This window comes from Eptatretus burgeri, chromosome 7 (assembly GCF_056783735.1).
Source record: "Eptatretus burgeri isolate ZD-2024b chromosome 7, Ebu_testis_v1, whole genome shotgun sequence".
Classification (NCBI taxonomy): domain Eukaryota; kingdom Metazoa; phylum Chordata; class Myxini; order Myxiniformes; family Myxinidae; genus Eptatretus; species Eptatretus burgeri.
Genome location: NC_140967.1, coordinates 52,914,610 through 52,936,590, shown reverse-complemented (window position 1 = coordinate 52,936,590; position 21,981 = coordinate 52,914,610). Strand labels below are relative to the sequence as shown.

At 43.2% G+C, this 21,981-nt stretch overlaps 1 protein-coding gene and 1 long non-coding RNA gene across 5 annotated transcripts in view; one reads left to right on the top strand and one right to left on the bottom strand.

Annotated features, from left to right (window-relative positions):
* RAB3GAP2 (RAB3 GTPase activating non-catalytic protein subunit 2) overlaps positions 1 to 21,981 on the bottom strand; it is a 232,069-nt gene that overhangs the window by 131,340 nt on the left and 78,748 nt on the right. For all 4 annotated transcript variants that reach the window (XR_015060109.1, XR_015060110.1, XM_085888493.1 and 1 more), the window contains exons 9-11: positions 16,095 to 16,193; positions 11,523 to 11,671; positions 3,217 to 3,296 (exon numbers count right to left, since the gene is read on the bottom strand). Coding sequence is in view for 2 of the 4 variants with exons in the window: in XM_085888493.1 (XP_085744619.1) it covers positions 3,217 to 3,296; positions 11,523 to 11,671; positions 16,095 to 16,193 (328 nt within the window). In the remaining 2 variants the exon portion in view is untranslated. The remainder of the gene's footprint in view (positions 1 to 3,216; positions 3,297 to 11,522; positions 11,672 to 16,094; positions 16,194 to 21,981) is intronic.
* The window catches only part of LOC147023263 (uncharacterized), a 33,551-nt gene continuing 24,095 nt past the window's right edge, over positions 12,526 to 21,981 (top strand). The window contains exon 1 of the long non-coding RNA XR_015060114.1: positions 12,526 to 12,771. This is a non-coding gene — a long non-coding RNA (uncharacterized LOC147023263). The remainder of the gene's footprint in view (positions 12,772 to 21,981) is intronic.

Below are 21,981 nucleotides of genomic sequence, written 5' to 3'. Positions count from 1 at the left end.
ATATATATATATATATATATATATATACATATATATATATATATATATATATATATATATATATATATATATACATACATACATACATACATACATACATACATACATATATATATATATATATATATATATATATATATATATATATATATATATATATGAATAAAAATCATGCCACTGATTTTAGTTACTCATGAACATAAATTTTACACTTAAGTTATTTCTTTTTATTTCCTTTGCCACTGAAGATGGATGGAGGTTATGTTTTCACCCCTGTTTGTCTGTGCAGGATATCTCAAGAACTTAAAGATGGATTCGGATTAAACTAGTTGAGCACGTTGGGTGTGTGACAAGGACGAATCGATTTGATTTTGGTGCAGAATCGGAAACGAGAAAGCAATTCCGAGTCGGGATAGATTTTCAAATTTTAAGAATGGCCAAGGCCGAGCATAAATACAGTCCAGTGCCTTCAGAAAGTATTTACAACCCTTGACTTTTTCCCATTTCGTTGTTACAGCCTGAATTTTAAAATGGATTAAATTGAGATTTTGTTTTACACCGATCTACAAAAAATATTCCATAATGTCAAAGTGAAAACATGTTTTCAGAAATATGTACAAATTTATTGAAAATAAAACACAGAAATAACTAATTTCCATAAGTATTCAGCCCCTTTAGTCTATACTTTGTTGAAACATGTTTGGCAGCGATTACAGCTTCGAGTCTTCTTGCGTATGTCTGTACAGCTTTGCGCATCTGGATTTGGGGATTTTCTCCCATTCTTTCTTGCAGATTTCCTCAAACTCTGACAAGTTGGATGGGAAGTGTCGGTAAACAGCAATCTTCAAGTCTTTCCACAGATTCTCAAAGGGATTCTCACAGATTATTTGGCTGGGCCATTCAAGGACTTTCACATTCTTGTTCTGAAGCCATTCCAGTGTTGCTTTTCACCATATGCTTGGGGTCATTATCCTGTTGGAATGTTAATCTTCACCGCAGTCCAAGGTGTTTTGCACTCTGAATAAGGTTCTCCTCAAGGATTTGCCTGTATTTGGCTGCATTCATTGTGCCTTCAATCCTTGCAAGTCTCCCAGTCCCTGACACTGAAAAACATCCCCAGAGCATAATGCTGCTACCACCATGCTTCAAGGTAAGGATGACGTTAGATGGGTGATGAGCTGTGCTCAGTTTCCACCAGAAGTACCGCTTTACATTCAGACCAGAGTTCAACTTTCATCTCATCACACCACAGAATCTTTTGTCTCATTCTCCGAGTCTTTCACATGACTTTTTGCAAACTCCAGGGATGCTGTCATGTGCCTTTTTCTCAGGAGTGGCTTCTGTCTGACCACTCTCCCATAAAGCCTAGACTTGCGAAGTGCTGCATAGACTGTTGTCCTTACGGCAGGTTTTCCCATCTCAGCCAAGGAACTCCGTAGTTCCGTCAGAGTGGTCATTGGGTTCGTGGTCAACTCCCTGACCAAGGTCCTTCTTGCCTTATTGGTCAGCTTGGTCAGGCAGCCAGCTCTAGGAAGTCTACGTAGTTATGTCGTCTTTCCATTTCCTAATGACTGAGTTCACTGTGCTCTTGGGAACTTTCAACATTCGAGAAATTGTTTTATACCCTTCCCCAGATCTATGCCTTTTCACAATTCTATCTCTGAGTTCTACAGACAGTTCTTTGGACTTCATGGTAGAGTTTCTGTCTGACATTATATAGAAAGGTGCGTTTTTTTTCTAAATCATTTCCGATCAATTGAATTGGCCGCATGTGGACTCCAATCAAGTTGGCGAGACATCTCAAGGATGATCAAAGGAAATTGGATGCACCTGAGCTCAATTTGGAGTGTCATAGCAAAGGGGTTGAATAATTATTGGCACAAGACATTTGAGGTTATCATTTTAAATTAATTTGTAAACATTTTCTGAAAAAAAAAATCCACTTTGACATTATGGGGTATTATGTGTGGATCTATGCCAAAAAACCCCCAAAAAACCTCAATACAATCCATTTTAAATTCAGGCTGTAACACAACAAAATAAAAAAAATTCAAGGGGTGTGAATAGTTTCTGAAGACACTGTATGCATGCGCGCACAAAAAAATAAGGGTGCATCCAACCAAATAAAGTAACTAGATGTATTCTGCTAATTCAAGTAATTAGCAAGAGCAGAGCCGGTCTCGGGCGATGTTTCACCTGCTTCCCAGCGAGCTTATTCAGGCCACTAAACCCCGCGTCTCGGCACATGTCTGCTTTTATTCCCGATGCAACCACTCATATTCCAGTTATGTGCTGGTGTGTGAGGTCAATGGAGGAGTGGTTTTATTTTGCCAAACCTCAAGCAAATAAATGTCAAATCGCATCATCGATGGTCTGCTCTGCTCTTTTGATTACTTACGATATGGTATTGTATGTATGGGCGTGAGTGTGTGTGTGTGCTTGTCGTTTTTGCATTTCCGGGGAATGAACATGGCCGGTTCCATGTCCGGGTTAGACGTGATGAAGTGTGGGTTGTATGATTGGTGGAGTTTCTTTCTGTTAGGTGTTGGGCATGCGTGGGTGTGCTGTTGGGGAATGTGCATCGTTTTTTGCTCACCTTGTCCAGTTGCTTGCACCATCCAATTTTTACATTCTGTATCAGAGGTGTGTATTGTGTGGGTATGTCAACAGTCTTCCCAGTTAGCCCACCCTCTTGGCTCTTGATGTGCCAGGCTTCCAGTATCAATCTGTGTCATTTGTTGGATGTCGTGCTTGGACAAGAGTCCCATTACAGTCAAATTTGTGGCCAGATTGCAGGCGATGGCACGTTATGGCTGACTATGCACCACCTTACCAAGCTGAACTGCTCTATCATGTTCAACTAGCCTATGTTTCAAATTCCTTCAAGTTTCACCAATGTAGAATTGATGAAACTGGAAGGACTGTGACCCAACTGATTCCACCAATCTCCACCACCTCGACCCCAAAATCCCCTCGCACAGCCTACTGTTTAATATTCATCCTACGTGGTAAAAGGGATTTTGTTTTTCCTTCTTAAAAATTACAATACAAAAGTCCCTTAAAGAGGCAGCAACCAGTTTGACCGGTCACTATGCTCTAAAGGAGTCAGTTAATAACGATACTTTATCTCAATGAATGAAGAAAATGCATAAACTTAACCCACAATCTCATTAAAAAAAATTAATACAGAATGTAAAGTGAATAAATATGCCTTACCTTGCTGCAGTAAGGAATGCTGATGTGAGTTTGCTTGCCACTGCAAGTGCTACATGGGACAGCAATGGCTGACTGCTCCACTGAATGGAAACGGACCAAAAGCAAGATGAAATACCACAACTTTGCACCTAAAATGCAATAAATTATTCGCACCAAGTGCTATACAAACAACAACATTTTTGGTTAAAGGAAAATTATAACCACAAACCAAAAATTGTAATTTCAAATAAACTTTACGATTCAAATATAAAGAAATGAATGCTTTACAGCCCCCTTGCCAACATTTATACATGGCAGGTTTGAAAACACAATCCGATGGTGAACCTGGCAAGATAGACCCATGTTATAATGCACAAACCACCAAGATCTACAGTTTGTGGTGTCATGGTTAAAAGCGTCTGCTCTGAAGGGCCTGTCACACCTTGACGATTTAGCCAGCGTATGCCGACGTATGAAGAATGTCTAAAATGCTGGCACACGTCGAATACGTTATGAGTAAGTTTTGTATACGTTAAGAGCACGCTGAAGCACGCTGGCATACGTCGCAGTACGCCGAGCTCATCGACAAATTTAAGCATGCTCAAAATTTTTCGACGTATGTCAGCGTATGACTCACACGTTCCGCATACGCTGGCCATAAGTTGTAGGCACGTTATGCGATCGTTGACACACGTTACTTGTAAGTTACTCATAAGTCGAAACACGTCGAGGTAATGTTTAGCGTACCCGAAACTTATTTCTAACCTATGAGTAACGTGCTTTGAACCTATGAGTAACGTGATTTGAACCTATGAGTAACGTATCTCCAACGCATATTGACGTATGTAGATGTATTTGACGTCTTCCGGACGACCACAGAACTTACTGAACGCGTTTCTAACTTACAGCTACCGTATAATGGCGTATTGGCAGTGTTTAGGGGAATTGGTATATAAAAATGGGGTTCACAGAGGAGGAACCCGTCAGTGATCCAGACTCCATGGTTTTTTTATTTTTTATTTTTTCTTCGGCATGACGGTGATGTTTACACTTCGATTTCTAGTGCGGTTATAATATAATGTAATTAAAAGGCTGCCGCTCAACGATTTAAATCATAACCACACTAGAAATCGAAGTGTCAACATCACCGTCATGCCGAAGAAAAAAAAAACCCCCAAAAAACCACCACGGAGTCTAGAACACTGACGGGTTCCTCCTGTGTGAACCCCATTTTTATATACCAATTCCCCTAAACGCTGCCAATACGCCATTATACGGTAGCTGTAAGTTAGAAACACGTTCAGTAAGTTCTGTGGTCGTCCGGAAGACGTCAAATACATCTACATACGTCAATATGCGTTGGATATACGTTACTCATAGGTTCAAATCACGTTACTCATAGGTTCAAAGCACGTTACTCATAGGTTAGAAATAAGTTTCGGGTACGCTAAACATCACCTCGACGTGTTTCGACTTATGAGTAACTTACAAGTAACGTGTGTCGACATGTGTCAACGATCGCATAACGTACCTACAACTTATGGCCAGCGTATGCGGAACGTGCGAGTCATACATCGAAAAATTTTGAGCATGCTTAAAATTTGTCGACGAGCTTGGCGTACTACAACATATGCCAGAGTGCTTCAGCGTGCTCTTAACGTATACAAAACTTACCCATAACGTATTCGACGTGTACCAGCGTTTTAGACAATTTTTTCATACGTCGGCATACACTGGCTAAATCGTCAAGGTGTGACAGGGCCTTTAAATCGTTGAGCGGCAGCCTATTAATAGGCTACGCCACGTGATCGTCGGCGATACGCTGCCGCGCTATGCACAAGTTAGACTATCGTTGGGCATAGGTTGTGAATGCCAACAACACGCTCAGCATTCGTTGGTATAAGTTATCTATAAGTTATCGAAACGTTCTGTGTACGTTACTAATATGTTATGCATACGTCCAAATCGTTATGAATACGCCCAAAACTGAAAAAAAACATCAATAGTTCAGCGTACGCCAGCGTTTTACATACATTTTGATACGTTGCCATACGCTGTCTAAAACGTCAAGGTGTGACAGGGCCCTGAATCTGGAAGGTCAGCGGTTCGCTTATGATGCTGGCCGAGTCATACCAAAGACTTCAAAAAAAAGAAACATGGTACATGTTGCTTCCCTGGTTTGATGCTCATCATTTAAATGATGAAGCATTGACAAACCCGACAGCTTGGCATCCATAGGGAGGAGAAAATTTCTCCTAACTTGCCCCACTGAGTACAGAGAGAAAAGTAACAAAACAAAGATGGTGTCACCATTTCAAAAAGGGCTCAAAGAAGTTACATCACTTGTCCAAAGTCAGCGCTGTGTTTGTCTAAAGTCAAGTCCTATGTTGACTGTGTGTGTGCACTCGTGTGTGTGCAATTTGTGTTGCATCTTTCTTGACCTATCACTTCTGTCAAAAGTCAAGAAAGACCTATCACTGCATGTGGGGGGAAAAAAAAAAACAAACAAAAAAAAAAACACCCATGTCTGAAGGAAGCAGTGCAGTTTGACATTCCTTCTTGTGATGCAAGGCAGCTAGAGCTCTCCACTGTGTCGGTCAATTCAGCATCTGTACGTTAAAATTTTATTTTGGACGAACAGACAGATGGATATAGCGAATATTGAAGCGGTGACACCATTTATAAAACGAATAATATTGAATATCCAAAATGAGACATACATGGCTTACAAGCATTTTAAAGATACTATATAATGCATGTTAAACCGATTACCTCGTTAAAGTTATCCCCAACATGCAATTTCAAAAGCTCCTCCATTTGTGTTCCATTGAAGTAAAGGAAAAAGTTGAGATCGCTTTTTAAATTAACAACTTAACCCCAAGGAACAATATACATTTTAGTCAGTCAGCAACATTTTAAGTCATTCAGCATTTTAAGCAAATGTCATGTACACATTTCAACCTTCAGGCTTCATCAGCAAAAAACATAGAAAAAAAGGAGAAGTTATAACAGCCAAATGGCTGATCTTACCAGGAAACTTAAGCACACCACAAAAACATCAAAGCTATCAGCAAGCAAGATACAGTAACTTATTTGAATTATCCAACAGTTAATCAGTGACATTATGAATAATATCAAATTCTATTGACCAATCAATTAGTCCATGGGTCCAGGCATATATCGGTACCATCTGAGGAAACCAAACTTTAGGGCTACTAAGTCATTGGTAGGGACTATATGATTATTTCAATATGTGATAACCGTTCCAGAAGAGGAGCTGAGTGTATGTATTTTGCATTTTCACCATTTTACCATTCTGAGATATTGACGTTTTGTGGGAAAAAAAAAAAACCAAGGACCACTGGGAGGAAGTGGCAGAGCTGAAGTCCACGCAGGAGGAAGCAGACACCCGGATGCTTCTGCATGCTCTGCATGCAGCAGAGGCTGGGTACAAGGCTGTGGTGATCACTGCCGAAGATACAGATGTCGTCGTGCTGTGTCTTGCCTTCAATAAGGACATCCCATGCCCCGTGCATCAGAAGTGTGGTACGCAAACCCGCACACGGTTCCTAGACATTGACAAGCTTGCTAGATCGATGGGAGACAGTGTCTGTGATGCCCTGGTTGGACTGCACGTGTTCTCCGGTTGTGATACAGTCGGTGCCTTTGCAGGCCGGGGAAAGATGGGCGCCTCGAATCAAATGAAGTCGGATAAGACCTACCAAGAGGCCTTCAGTCAGCTCGGTCATTCATGGGAAGTATCCACCGAGCTCTTTCAGAAGCTGCAAAAGGTCAACTGCCACATGTACGTGCCGTCTACCAACACCACGAAAGTCAATGAACTCCGACATCAACTCTTCTGTGCCAGACGGGGAGAGATAGAGTCCAGTCAGCTTCCACCATGTGAAGACTGTCTCTTCATGCACGTCTCCGTGCAAACTACCAGGCTGCTATTTGATGGCGCTGTCTGCAATGCCAACCCTATGTTCCAAGTCCCAAGGGTTGTGGATGGACCACTGATGATGACGGGAAGCTGGCCATAGAGTGGATGCAGGGTTCTCCAGCACCGGATGCAGTGTTGCAACTGCTTTCCTGCAAGTGTGGACGGTCGTGCAAACTCCCAAACTGCACGTGCCTTGCCAATAGCCTGAAGTGCACTGACTTGTGCAAGTTGCGAACCTGCAGCAACCAGCCCGCTGATGTCGAGGAAGAGGTTGTAGACCTCGAGGATTCTGATGCTGATAACAGTGATGAAGACTAGACTACTGATCCATGGTGTGAATGTTTTGGCACAATCACAAGGACATTCATGGCTACAAATATGCATGAGTAAAACATAGTACATAAACATGCCACAGTAGCGTGGTGAAATTTGGGTTATCAGTAAATTTCACATTTTGGACACTTGTTGGAACTAGGGTAGGGGAAGGGCAATTCCTTTAACTGTGGTAAAAACTTGTAAAATGTTCATAAATATTTTCCTCATACAACATGTGCATGTTGTAGGCTACTGCGGTTCAGTAGCACTACCCAGGGAACTTGTATGACAATATTATAAATTAAAATGTAATGAAAATCACTAATCAGCAACATTTTGATAGACCCTATTGTTTGCCCCTTTCTGCCATAAAACAAATTCTGCCTTCAGGAATGACAGAAAGGATTATTCGGATGGTATAAATAAAGCATTTCAGACATGTATTTGTGGTTTGCAGTTCATTCTAGCCCCATGTGGAAACAGCAATTGCATCATTAGCGAATGTTTCTGAGTTTGCCTTTTCGCTTTCATTATGCGGAGGGTGGGTACATTCCAGAGATGATAACTACCAATAAGCTGCCAGTCTGCAATGGTTATCACATCAAAATATGATATATATATATATATATATATATATATATATATATATATATATATATATATATATACACACACACACACCAATTCAAAAATCATAACTAGGATTGGTTTCCTTAGATGGCACCGACAAGTGGAATTTCTGGCCTGGGCCCATGGACTAAATGGAAGGATGTCATGAATCAAATAGTATTAATCAATCCAAAGGTATACATTAACCTCTTAAAAAAGATAAGCATAGAGGTTGGGGTCTCATGTTGCAGACAGGTGGGTGGTCTATCTTATACCACCCCTTTCCTTTCCTTTCTAGCCTTGCACTCTGCCATTTCTGTGCTCTGTCACCCCAGCTTTCTATAGGGTGCACAGTCTGCCTGTAACCCACTTATTGTGAAACTCCAAGGATCCAGACTCACTGCTTACCTCCACTCATTCCTTCCTCTTTTATCCCACCTGTGGAACCAACTTCCTTTGTCTGTTCAATCTCATTTTTCCCTCCAGAGCTTCAAGACAGATGGTCACCACCATCTCAGGTGGTGGTAAAGTGCTGTTGGGGGTGAACACCCACATCTATATCCTTATCTTTTTTTAACCACATTAACCCTTCTCAAGTCATGCATGCATATTTTGCGTACTGTTTTTGTCTATTACATCCTGATCCGTTCAGTGTATTAGCTCTTCCAACGAGCCTAAACGATAAAAACAACAAAAAGCTCACCAGCTTTCTGGGATTCCAGGTTTCTCCCTTCTACATCACCCTCATCTTTAGGTATTTTGTTTGATAATTTGTTCCATTTATGCCCCAACCCCAGCTTTCCCTTCCAGTTTCTGTGTTTGAGAGTTTGGGACTGTATCTGCCATCTTCACTCCCATGTCGTCTTTCCCCTCCACTTTCCCTCATTCTTCCCAATGTCCTTTCTTCCTCCAAGTCTACCTGTATTTTCTCCCTCTACCTGCTGTTGGTTTGCCCTCACCAATGCAGCAAAGTCCTTTGTACTGTATCACTCTTCAGTGATTCCACATAGTGCTGACGGTGCCATGCAGCACTCTGGAGCTTCTCTCACCCACCCACACTGGCGTGCGAAACCTGCTGCGGGACGTACGTGAGAAACGACGAGCCGCACAGGCCACTAGAAAGACCCTGACTGCGTGGCAATTCAATATATGTACCTCTATCATTATCTCTCTTCCCCTCTCCAGCTCTGTAATATATCACTGTTAATGAGAACCGTGTAGTCGTCAGAGAACGGGAACTCTGTACAGCACATATATAATTGGAATCTAAATTTGGAGACGGGTAAATTGGGTTCGTGCAATTAAGGCGCAATAAAAAGTGAATCACCAGTAAAACTTTGCTCAGTCACTTCTGGCAGGCTCATTTTCCACGGTCATGTGGTTTGAAATACAGATTCACACCCAGACGACTGGGTGGCACAGAGACCTTTCATCCCCTCCTCACCAGGCGGTGAATCAGTCATTGAAGACCCATGATCATTAAAATATCAAGAATACGATTGGTCGCAGCACACCACATTGCAAAATATCAGCCTCAAAATCTACAGAATCAGAAGTTTACAACCATTGATGCACCCTCTTTGACACCAACTTATTTAATATGTTAAATGAGTTAATGTGCCTGTTTGTGTCCTTCATGGTGTCCATAAAAACAGTAAGTTTCCCGTTTGGAATGATTTTCATTTTCGTTTGACTGCCAGACTGACAAACAGACTGAAGAAATTGCTCAACCGAGAGTGCGCATGCATGCTCGGAATGAGTCAAAATACAATTTGCCAAATTCAGAGCCAAAGTAATGCTAAATTACAGGTTCTTGTTCCGATTCATCTTCCGATTCATGTTCAAAATATAAAATTCAATGGAAATCAAGTAGTTCCTCGATCAAAGACTGACAGAATGAACCAATTGCTTAACCTCACTCTGCTCTTTGTGTGTGGGGTAAAATATGATTTACTTTGAAGTGGTGAGATATGAAATTAAAAGAGGAAGGTAAGCAGAAAATGAAGTTAGGGTGGAATAAAACAACAAAGTAGAACAAGCACAATTAATACAAATTATCAATGATCAACACCACTGAAGTAAACAAATATGTAAAGGGCTAGTAATGAAGCGAAGTCCAATGGCTGTGAACTCAGAAACATTAAAATGAAAATCATTGCAGTTCAAGAAAAGACCCTGCCAGGTGACTTCTTAATGGCTAAGGAAAAATTAAGAGCTGATCGAAGTTTCATCTGATGGTAGAGTTTGGCTGGAATTAAAGAAAGGAAGTGCATAAAGAAAAGGAAAGAAGGTGCATAAAGAAAGAAAGAAAGAAAGAAAGAAAGAGTAGAATTTGAAAATGTGCGGTTCACAGCTGATGATCCGAACGGCTTTTGAATACGTCAGTCGATCAATGAATTACCAAGGTCAATTAGTTGTTTTCATTGTAAAGTATTGAATATTTGTAAGATCTAAATTTGCCTTAATAATGAGTGGTGGTTGTACAAGTGATCATTGTACAAGCGGTCATTATACATTTTGTCTGCCACAAAGTGCAATACAAGTCGAAGGAATTCTACAAATTCATTGATCTTTGGATGAGAAAAGAGATGGATCCCTGAACTTCCAATGGGGTCGTGAAATTGTCGATACGTTTCTGCACAACCTGCCTGTGCACAACATTTGTTGTACTACGAGTAATATACCCACGAGTACTTACCCGTTTTGAAATTAAGGGGTCCCAATGGCTGGAATAATCAAGGCATGGTTGAGGGATGCTTCCGAGACAAACTCCGACTGGCTGGCTACTCATGCTGACTGTTTCACCAAATGACAAAGGTATGAAAGACGAGTTTTCTGCACATTAAAACCAGACTATTGTGGCTAGGTGGGCTTCAACAGCCATGGTGAAGGCTATGCCTTGGCTATCCTTACTACCTTCTTCCTGGAGACAAAAATAATTATTGTTGTGTCCTCACCACAGGCAGGATGAAAACCTATCAGTTTTCTCACATCTCATTTCTCACCTTCGATCATGTGCCCTCTCAACTGTCTTCCCTCAATTAATTTTAAATGGAAAAAGCATAAAGTGGCGATATCATTTCCTGTATCTCTCACCTGGGCAAAGTGGTTTGGCCCAAACACGAAGTTGCTTCCACTTTTTTTTTCTATGCATGAAGTCAGTCTTGATTTTCCCAACAAGTATTCAAATTGTTCATTCACGACACATTAATATAAAATTATTTGCGAATCAACAATTAAATCTGCATTTAATGACCTGTGAGTATCCACACCAAATATGTTCACTTGTTAATTGTTTTTTTTTTGCTACTCACAAATCAATGTGTTATGCTCCATAAGATGTGTGCAAACTGAGATAAAAACATATTCACACGAATACAAAAAGCTCACATCATCAACACTTATTGGTTTACTCTTTCCCGAACTCTGACCCAGCCAGCACCTTAACTTTATGTCTTACCTCGAGTGCATAGAAGAAGCTTGTGAAGGGACCAGTCCCCACAGCAACATACTGCGCCATTGCTGGTGAGCTGCTTTTGATGGTGGCATTATAACCTCCAAGTACAGATGCCACTTTCATTTGGTCGAAGGAACATGGTGTGATTATACCTGGACCAACAAAAGGAAAAAGTTATCACATCTGTCCAACAAGTTAATCACGTCTCTCACTTTGGGTTTCCGGTTCTGGTAGTTTTATCTCACATCTCTGAGTGACCTCTTTCCAAAGTTAAGTGAACCATTTCGGATTTGTCTTTGTTGCTGTCGACACCGACACACACACACACACACACACACACACACACACACACACACACACACACACACACACACACACACACACACACACACACACACACACACACACACACACACACACACACACACACACACACACACACGGTCAGGGGTAAACCTCATCTGGAAACTGGCCAGAATATCATGGATTCCATGATATTTTCTATATAGTGGTTCTATACTGCCATGCTATGGTGAGAATAAACCATAGCATGGCAACTCTCACCCTCATGTACTATACTTGACGGCAGAGCATTGTGCACCAGTCTGGTCAGGAATGCCCATGCGAAGGTCACAGACGTTCAGTTTAATGCCGCGATGAGAACAGTGTCTGGAACCCTCAAGCCAACAAAGACTGTGTGGCTTTCAATCCTCGGCAACATTGCTCTGCCAGACAGCTGAAGGGATGTGCTGTCATCCAGATACTTCAGCCGAATTTGGGCAACCAAAAAATTCCAGCCCAGCACCTTCTCGCTGAACATCCACGCTGTTGCCTCAAGTCCTGAAAACCACCATAGAACTGCGCCAAGCTCCTTACTGGAGCCCACCAAAGCGAAGCCAACTTGAGGAGGGCCAGCTGGGAGGCTGCCACCGCTCCAAATAAACACATTGTACATGATCCAACCATTGCTCCACCCGGTTTCACATTCCCACGTAGGCAAAGGACAGCCATCAACAGGCCCACAATGGACAGGGCAGTTGCGGTAGCACCCTCCGCTGATTGAGGATGAGGCCGGATGCACTTTGTGACTGTGGAGGAGTCCAGACGATGGAGCACATCACATCGCACCGTTTCTTGCGGCAGCTATCGAGAGGACTTTTAGCCCTCCACCAACTCACGCCCGAGACAGTCACATGGCTGCAGGATCTGGACATTAAACTTGAGTGCACCCCAAGCCCTCTTCAATCCTGAGGTATATGTGTGGTGCTCGGCAGCTGATTGTTATGGTGCTTGCTGTTGTTCCTTTGAACTTGCATTCAGCCCATTTTAGTCGTCCAAATTCCATTTCAATGTCTTAGGAGTATCGTTTTAACAATATTAACTGTTCTGCTAGTTTTTCAACATTATGTAATCCATGTACAGATGTGTCATTTGTTTATTCCTTTGAATTTTCTCCTGTTGCACAATATATATATATATATATATATATATATATATATATATATATATATATATATATATATATATATATATATATTAGTGTCCTTGGTTGTTGATATAACCACACTTTAGGGATCTAAAGCTAAACGGAAAATAATTTTTCACATTGTTCCTTCTGATTAATGATTCATCAATGCTGTACTCAATCAATTTAATCGCATCACTTATTGGGAAAATTATTTCATGGTCCATATTGTACCAGGTCCATGCATTGTATGATGAATAATTGAGGGATGATATTCAATGTATTCTTGTCAATTCAAGCTTTTGACTGTTTCGTGCCTCTTTTCCAAAAAAAAATAGTTTGAGGATGGTTTTGTTGATCAACAGGTTGTTGATTGTTCTGTAGGAGTTTCTCCAACCTTCTTTTACTGTATGTTTGGCCTCCAAGCATTTTTGTTCTGTTAAATGGTGAAACATCACTTCTGCGATGATTCCTGTTAAGAGTTGGTATGTTGTTTGTGAGCATGTTTTCACCTGTATTTTTGAGGCAATGTTTCTTCAGACTTTGGGGTTTAGCAAGGTGTTGCCTTCTGTGAGGAAATCAACCACAGCCTTTTTCTCCTTGGATGAGTTCAATAAATGCTCGAGTGTGATGCTTGGAGTGAACATATAGTTGCATTCGCCAGAAATATGGTATTTCATCTGGAACTAGGCACTTAAAATTTGGCATATTTTTTAGTAGTTTTCAGAATAATTTTCTTCTTCATTAACTATCACTCAAACTATTCTTCTACTTGACAAGATGAAAGATGGGATTCCTGTTTAACACCCACCTTATCAAAGTTTCAATCCACTCTGCCTCTTTGGTGTGTTATTTTTACTCCTCAATAATTCCTTTCCAGAATTAATTTTATCTTTTTTATAGAGAATTTGTCACATTTGCTTCTCTTTCCACAATTCCTCGGCCCACCTGAGCACCTGACCACATACAAAGCTATCGTCCACAGCCTGATGGAGTACTGCTCTCCACTCTGGGCTGATGCTCCTGCCTCTCACCTTTCTCGGCTTCACGCTGTGGAAACCTAGGTATTTAGGATCATTGGTATCTCCCGCAATGAGGCTGAGTCTTTGGGCCTCTCACACTCTCATTGCAGGCAGGTTGGTGGTCTTTCTGTCTTCTACCGCCTCCTCTCTGGTCTCGCCCCCCCCTGCTCTGTCTGCGATATGTCCCACCATATTTCCGCAGGGTGCTCAAGGTGCGCCAAAACCCCCTTCTGGTAAAGCTACCAAAATCACGAATCACTGCTCACCATCACTCTTTCATCCCTCTTTTTTTCCCTTCTTTGGAATAAACTCCCACACTGTTCAATCCCATTCTTCCCTCCAGGCCTTCAAAACAGCAGTTTCCCCACCACCTATCTCCCCCCATCCAAAACCTTGATATTTTCTAACCCCGATAATCCACCCAAGCCCACCTCCTTCAAATTTCCTGCTTTCCTTCCTGAAAGTCCATGTAATGTCCATCTTGTATACCCCATGTTCCCCACCCCATCCCTCTCCCTTCCACAGATCTCCTCATGTCTCTGTTCCCCACTTTTATATCCTTCCCTCTCCCACCCCTCTTGTCTCATGCCCCCCTTGCTGTGTGTTTTGTGTTAGCTCTTATACGAGCCTCGAAAAAAAAAAATATATAAAAATATATATATTTATATATATATATATATATATATATTTATATATATATATATATATATATATATATATACATATATATACATATATACACACACACAAATGTTTCAGGTTCCCAAGCGAAAGTTTCACGAGAATAGTACTATAGTAACATGAATAGTTGAATCAGTAAACTTTCAAACAAGTGTTTTTGTTTTCTTCTCTTGTTTGCTTCGTCATAGTGTAGTTTTATTACCTCCGCCAATGAGGGTGGATGGAGGTTATGTTTTCACCCCTGTCTGTCTGTGATCACGATATCTCAAAGTTATGGACGGATTCAGACGAAACTTGGTGGACTGCTTTGGCATGTGACAAGGACAAACTGACCAGATTTTGGTTGTTAACATCAGGATCTGGATCCAGATCTGATAATTTTTACGTGATTCTTCACCATTGAGTGATAGGGCTAAAACGAAATCTCAAAAAGTTGTGTACGGATTATGACAAAACTTGCTGTATGAGTTGGCTCGGTGATGAGAATAAACCAATTCGATTTTGGTTAAAGCTGTTAGATCTGATTGGTCCGGATGCAGATCTGGCCTATTCAAGCGATACAAAACAAACTGTTCAGGCTGGTGGAGGAATGTGCTCTACCGAGTGCCGTTATAGTTTTCCCTGCTCATGGATATTTTTGAGTATGTTCTCAGCATGTGTATGTTCTCTCTGAGTATGTTCAATTACAGGACAGTACATCTTTCTCCTTGATTTAGTCATGTAATTTTTTGGATTATATTTCGTCGCCAGCTGAACATGCTCTCCCAATGGGGTTGGTCATGCACCACTTCGACTTTCCCCACCATACTCCACAACCACTGCTTGTTCACAGGACATAATCCAATGGTGGAGAGCAGTGGTTCCTATAAAACACAACCGCCGCCCCCCCTCCCACACTGGTGCCTTGTGGAATCCTTTTAGAACTGTTGAAAATATTTTTGAAGTACAGTTCTTGCTCTTCCACGAGCCTCACTCCTGTAAAGAGAAAAAAAAATTAAAATAAACAGCTAACTTTGTTGCAAATGGATAAAGATTTACAATTGCCTTTGTTTACATAATATTGAGCTACAGTACCTCATAAATTTCTGATAACTTGTTAAAATTTCATTGAATAAACTTGCATTTCATGGAATAAACTTGCATACAAAAAAAAGACAACTAAAACCAACAAAAACCTGTTACACAATTTACTACAATGAAAACAAACAAACAAACAAACAAAAAACCAGGTATCGATTTCAGTGACTGACCAACCAAGGTAATTGCCCCCACCAAAAGCTGGGTTGAAAATAAACATGACAATTTAACAAAATAGCCTCTGACAATTTAAAGAACGCTCAACCTCCCATGAAACACAGACTATACAAAGTAAATCATGGGCATACACCAACAATGATTTTTGCATACCTACACTGATGTGATCCACAATGCTTTCCATGTCCTGAAGGCCCCACTTCTTGTATGCCAGGGGAGGGGGCTGGATAGCCTCTGTGCCAACTGCCGTAGCTGCATATGCAGGAACATAAATTATAATGTGCTACGAAACAACTTTTATAACTCTCGGGTGAATGAAATGCTGCTGCAAACATTATGGCAATGTCTGCACATCTGTTCTGATTAACAAAAGCATTAGGTCAGAAACAAAATTGAAACAGGAAGAATAATAATTGGAGCGATTGTCTACAAATTACTATACAAATTATATTCCAAATTTTTGAATCGTGATGATGTTCAGCTTCTGATGGCAGATGAGGAAGCTATATAACCAATGCCTCAAGGGGGAAGCAGCAGCTCCCCAATAAATAATGGCCATGTTATAGCCAATGATGTGCAGGATGGATAGAATGGTGGTTCGACTAGAAACTAAAAAGGACAGTAAGGCCGTGCTGGCAGATAAAATAGAGGCAAGCTGTGCTGAAATGGCAGCAGATATGGACAGGCTTGTTGGTGAAATAAAGGCTGGCTCCATTGAACCCAGGGTTGAACCTGCAGCTTAAAGCACGTGCAGTTTTGTTTTGTAGAAGGTACTACAAAACTGAAACATGGACGCCACTGGGGCAAAGTGTGACATCTTAGCACAGACGTGTTCCTGTGTGGAGGAAAAAAACTTTGCGTGACTCACGACTTGGTGATTACACCCACCCATGGGCCAAATGGTGAGTGCACAATGGGGTCAGAGGGGGTGACAGCAGGCACAGCGATAGTATTAGGAGAGATGGTGTCTAGCGTTTATAATGGGGGGGGGGGTCAGTTATTTCAGTACAGTCTGTAGTAATGAAATAACATTGTTTAAATTAGCAATGAACAATAAATGAGGTATAGAGCTCATTTAAATAACATTTATGCACAATAAATGAGGTGGAGAGCCCGTTCACATCTGCAGGAAGGGCATAGCATTTCTATCCTGTAATAAGGAACTGTGTATAGCGGTGAGTCATCCTGTTTGTTTGTGTACCGCTGGAAGACGGTGACAGGGTAAGGTGTCTTGTTTTTGTTTTTCCTATCCAGTGGGTGTCAGGCGAGAGAGCGAGAGAGCGAGATAGCGTCATTGTCCACACTGCAGCAAGCCTTTCCACCCTCCCGTCATCTGTCACTGTGGAAGAAGAGGAATGCGTTCTGCCTTGCCATACAGCTACCATATACTGGCAAGCAAGGTGACGTGCTATTGGATGCATGGCTCGACGTCGGCACTACTGATTAGGCCAGTGTCGGCACTGTCTGATTGGTCAAGGTGCAGTTTGCTAGGCCAGGGTATGGTCAGTGATTGGTGGAGGGGTCAGCCAAGGCTTCAGGGAGAGAGGGAAGTTGAGGATGGGTTTACTAGTGGTTGTGAGATAAAGAGACTGAAAAAAAGAGGAGAGGGGCAAGTGTGATGCTCTGACAAGGCTGCACAATTTTCCTCATGGCACGTCTTCCTCCTACTGTGCAAGCTGCTGCTCCTGTTCCAGAATTGAGCCAGAGCCCCACCCAGTACCACATCTGGCAAATTCTAGTTTTTTGAAAAGTTACAAGTCTGTAGATATTCACCACATGTGACAACAGTTGCAAATTAGTAACTTAAGCAAAGTAATACTGTTGTGGGTCAGGTTCGGTGGTGATAAACGACCACTAGGTGGATCAGTAGAGCCATCTCCCACTGAACACCCGGAGTTTAGGTCGTGACCCTCGGACAACTCCGAAAGGTCAGGGGTCACTTAAAGACTGTGATCGCCAATTCTCTGATGGCGTGGGGTTGGGTCAATAGCCAAATTTCAATATACCTAAGTACCCACGTCGTCAAATTACCGGGGAAGTCACACCCTCAATGGACTCTGTCGAACCGGGTCGCTCTAGCGACCTTGGTCCAGTGTAACCGAGCGGAATTACCAGAGTCCGTCGGACCCAATGACAACTTACAGCACCGACGGCCTCACTATTTCTCAAGCCTGCACCATGCTGGGTCAATCATAGAAACGACAGGCAACGAACTGGAACATTTAACAATTGGGGGTTTATTTATAAGGGAGGGGGACACAGAGAGCAGAGTTATCCGAATAAAAGAAATGCACGCAATGTACAGTGAGAGAAAAGCGCTTAACAATTCTACTTTACAGACTGGTAACACACACACACACACACACACACACACACACACACACACACACACACACACACACACACACACACACACACACACACACACACACACACACACACACACACACACAAACACACAAACACACAAACACACAAACACACAAACACACAAACACACAAACACACAAACACACAAACACACAAACACACAAACACACAAACACACAAACACACAAACACAACACACACACAACACACACACAAACACACAAACACACAAACACACACACACACACACACACACACACACACACACACACACACACACACACACACACACACACACACACACACACACACACACACACGGTAGCCGCGGCCTTCATTTGGCCCTTCAGCTCGGGAGGGAAGGCAAGCTGAGGGCAGGAGCCTGCGCTCCTGAGGGCAGGAGCCGGTTCGGGGGGGGGGGACTCGAACCCACACCTCCGTCGCCGCACCATCACCAAGGACCAGGAACAACGCAATGGACGCCAGCCAGCACGAGAACGGACCAGACGAGACGAGCACCCGCGGCTAGATGAGAACGCCAGCAGGCAAGACGAGAACACTAGTAGGCGACGAGGCTTCTTCTCCTTCCAGCAAAGGCAAGCCGAATGAGAGCAACACACTTATTAATAATTCCATTGGTGGTGCTCCGGGCAAGCTTCATGCAACGATTAATCTGCACCTGCTTCGTCTCTCTCTCTCTCTTGACGACGGCCCACCACCTTCTCTTATCCTTCCCCTCCTCCGCGGGTCGAGGGAACCGCTCTGAGGAACTTTCCTCCGGATTGGACGAGTGGTTGTCAGGCGACGAGTGGCCACCCCTCATTGGTCAGGCCGAACACTCCATCTGGCTAAGGCGGAGCCAGCCCTGAGGTTATGAGCTTCCTGATTGGACAAGGCTGGAGTCGGAGCTGAGGCGATGAGCGAAGATGATTTGTTGGCGTTGTGCAGCTTCAAGATGTAAAAAAACCCAACGAACTATAAAGAAACTTTGCAGCGCACACATGTAATTCCCATGAGACAGAAGGACGGGACCCTGACTATAAACACATACTTATCGAAATAACTGAACTGCGGGGGCTGCTGTCTTGTTTGTGTGCAAATGGCTTCCAGACTCGTAACAATACCACACTGTCCGACTCCTCCCCCTCTCCCAAAAAGTGATCACAAATTTGGGGGAGGAAGGGGGTTTGGGTACCGTTCCTTAAATATTTTAATTATTCCTCGTACAGAGCTGAAAATTTCTGAACTTCATCCACAAGCTCTCTGCTGTTGAATTAAGTAAATATAGTTTAATTGAATGCCGTGATGGCATTACATGGAGGAAATAACTGAGTGAAGCATTTTCAGTCAACTTTTTGCCTGTCTCAACCACAAGGTCAAGGTCGAAACCAATGTCTCCTGAAGTGGCAAATTCTAAAAATTCATTTTAGCTCGCCTGGTCGAAGAACAGAGCTATAGCGATACCCCCGGCGTGAGCGTGAAAATGTTAAAGTTTTTGGTGCAAGTTATTTTTTCCTTTCTCATGTTTTTATCTACCACACTATTTTTTATACGCCCGAAATATATACATATACATATATATATATATATATATATATATATATATATATATATATATATATATATATATATATATTGTTGCGGATTTCGCGCCCGCCGGCGTGCGGACGGCCACGTAACTCGAATCGCGGCACGTCGCCCACCGGACGGACAATCCAGTCGTGACCCTCTCGGACTAACGCCGGGAACCAGTCACGGGTGGACCTTTCGGTCTCACCGCGATCGAGCCAATCAGCCCCCGCGTGGGATAGGGTTGCTCGCCAAATTCGAACTACCTAAGTACCCACGCGGAGGGTAGACCGGGCGATCGCACCTCGCCGCAGGTCGACTTCGGACACGGGCCACTTAAGCGACCCGTTCCGTACTATCAGAATAACCGAGCGGTGTTATCGTCGACCTCGACGGTTCGATTAATTATCGGGCGTATTCAGCCCACTACCAACCCTTTACGTGAAGCAAGATGGGGATTCAATGGGGAAATGACGAAGCGAAGCGGGAAACAGTTCAACAATAAAGCACATTTATTCTCGGCACACGGGAAGCACACAAATACAATTCCACCAAATGCACACAAAAAAGAAAACACAATTCCATTTACACCAAAAAGCAAACATAAAAGTGAAAACACAGTGCAGAGCTACTACCGACTACCGAGCACACGGCAACACTTATACAATTCTACTTCACAGACGGCGCCGACAACACATACCCAAAACCAAGGAAAAGAAATCCCCCAAGAATGGGGTAGGCCTGAGGCCGAGACCGGGTCGGGCCTACCCGTCTGGTGATGAGACGCGGAGCGGCGATGGCCCCGCAACCCGCGGGCCTCGTGGACAGTGCCTGGCAGGGGGTGGGAACGGGGCCCCCTTGGTCGCACTATCTCAGCGCGGGGGGAAACAGGAGGGGGGTTGCTGATGCTCGGGGTATAGAGGATCTTTATTATATGCGACGAGCGTCTCCACCTCGGCCAGGTCGCGCTGTCGGCCTCCCAGGGGTGCAGCTCCCTGCACGACGCGAGCACCCCCTCGTCCGCCCTCGCCGCCTCTCCACAGCTCGTCCCCTCCGTTCCGACTCCCACGCACACGACGAGCAGCTCCACCGCCCGCGAAGTCTTGACTCTCTGTCCGTTCTTGTTTGCGACTCCTCGTTCTCGTTCTGCTGACTCTCTCCTTACTGACTCTCTCGTTCCCGTTCTGCTGACTCTTTCGCTCCGACTTTTACGACTCGTTCCGACCTTTACTACTCCTTTGACTGACGAACACCGTCCTTTTATCCCCCCGTAACTTCGCCTTTGACCCCCTCCCTTTGACCTTTTCAACTCGCTCCCCATTGGCCCGAGAAAAAGTGGGCGTGAAGGCTTTTTGATCCACAAATTTGCATATATCGATCGCCCTGGGGGCGGGGCCAATTCGCCCCTCGCTCACCGATTGGACGGCAAAAAGTGGGCGTGTGTCGTTTTGGATCCGTTTTTGAAGCAGAAAATCCGTGATTTTGTACACGCTGTTCAACGTGCGCCCTACACGAGTCCAGCATCGGTGCCCATGAGTGGCGCGAGATGACGGTGATGCGATGGTGGCGAGTTGTGACGGTAAAGGTCATGGCGGTTGTGGTGAAGCGGCGTTGTGGTTGGTGGTTGTTGTTGTGGTTGTGATGGTGGCGATTGGTCCAAAATAAAGATAGTAAAAGAAAACGGCTATCCTGAAGAGTCGCAGCACGTATAAATGACATGTATTCCCACTAGACAACGGGTTTGGGCCTAACTACACATGCACTTACCGAGATACCTCACCTAAGGGACCTGAATGGTGGTTTGCGAATCTGGTAACCACAACACTACCCCCTTCCCTTTTACAGACTCGTCCCGAGTCGTCAAATTTTCGTGTGCCATCATGTGTAGTTTTCCCCTAGTACATTTTACCTACGGATCCCTGAGTGCGACATTCATGGTATTCGTGTCCCCAAAATAAATAACCTGAGGGCTGCGTAACTATCTAAACAAACTCACTCACACGGACGACTTAAATAAAATTGCCGGCGCTAAGACATACATGCCAGGGCGCACTCATATGTACAGTACATCTTAACCTTAACACAAATTTTACACTAAACC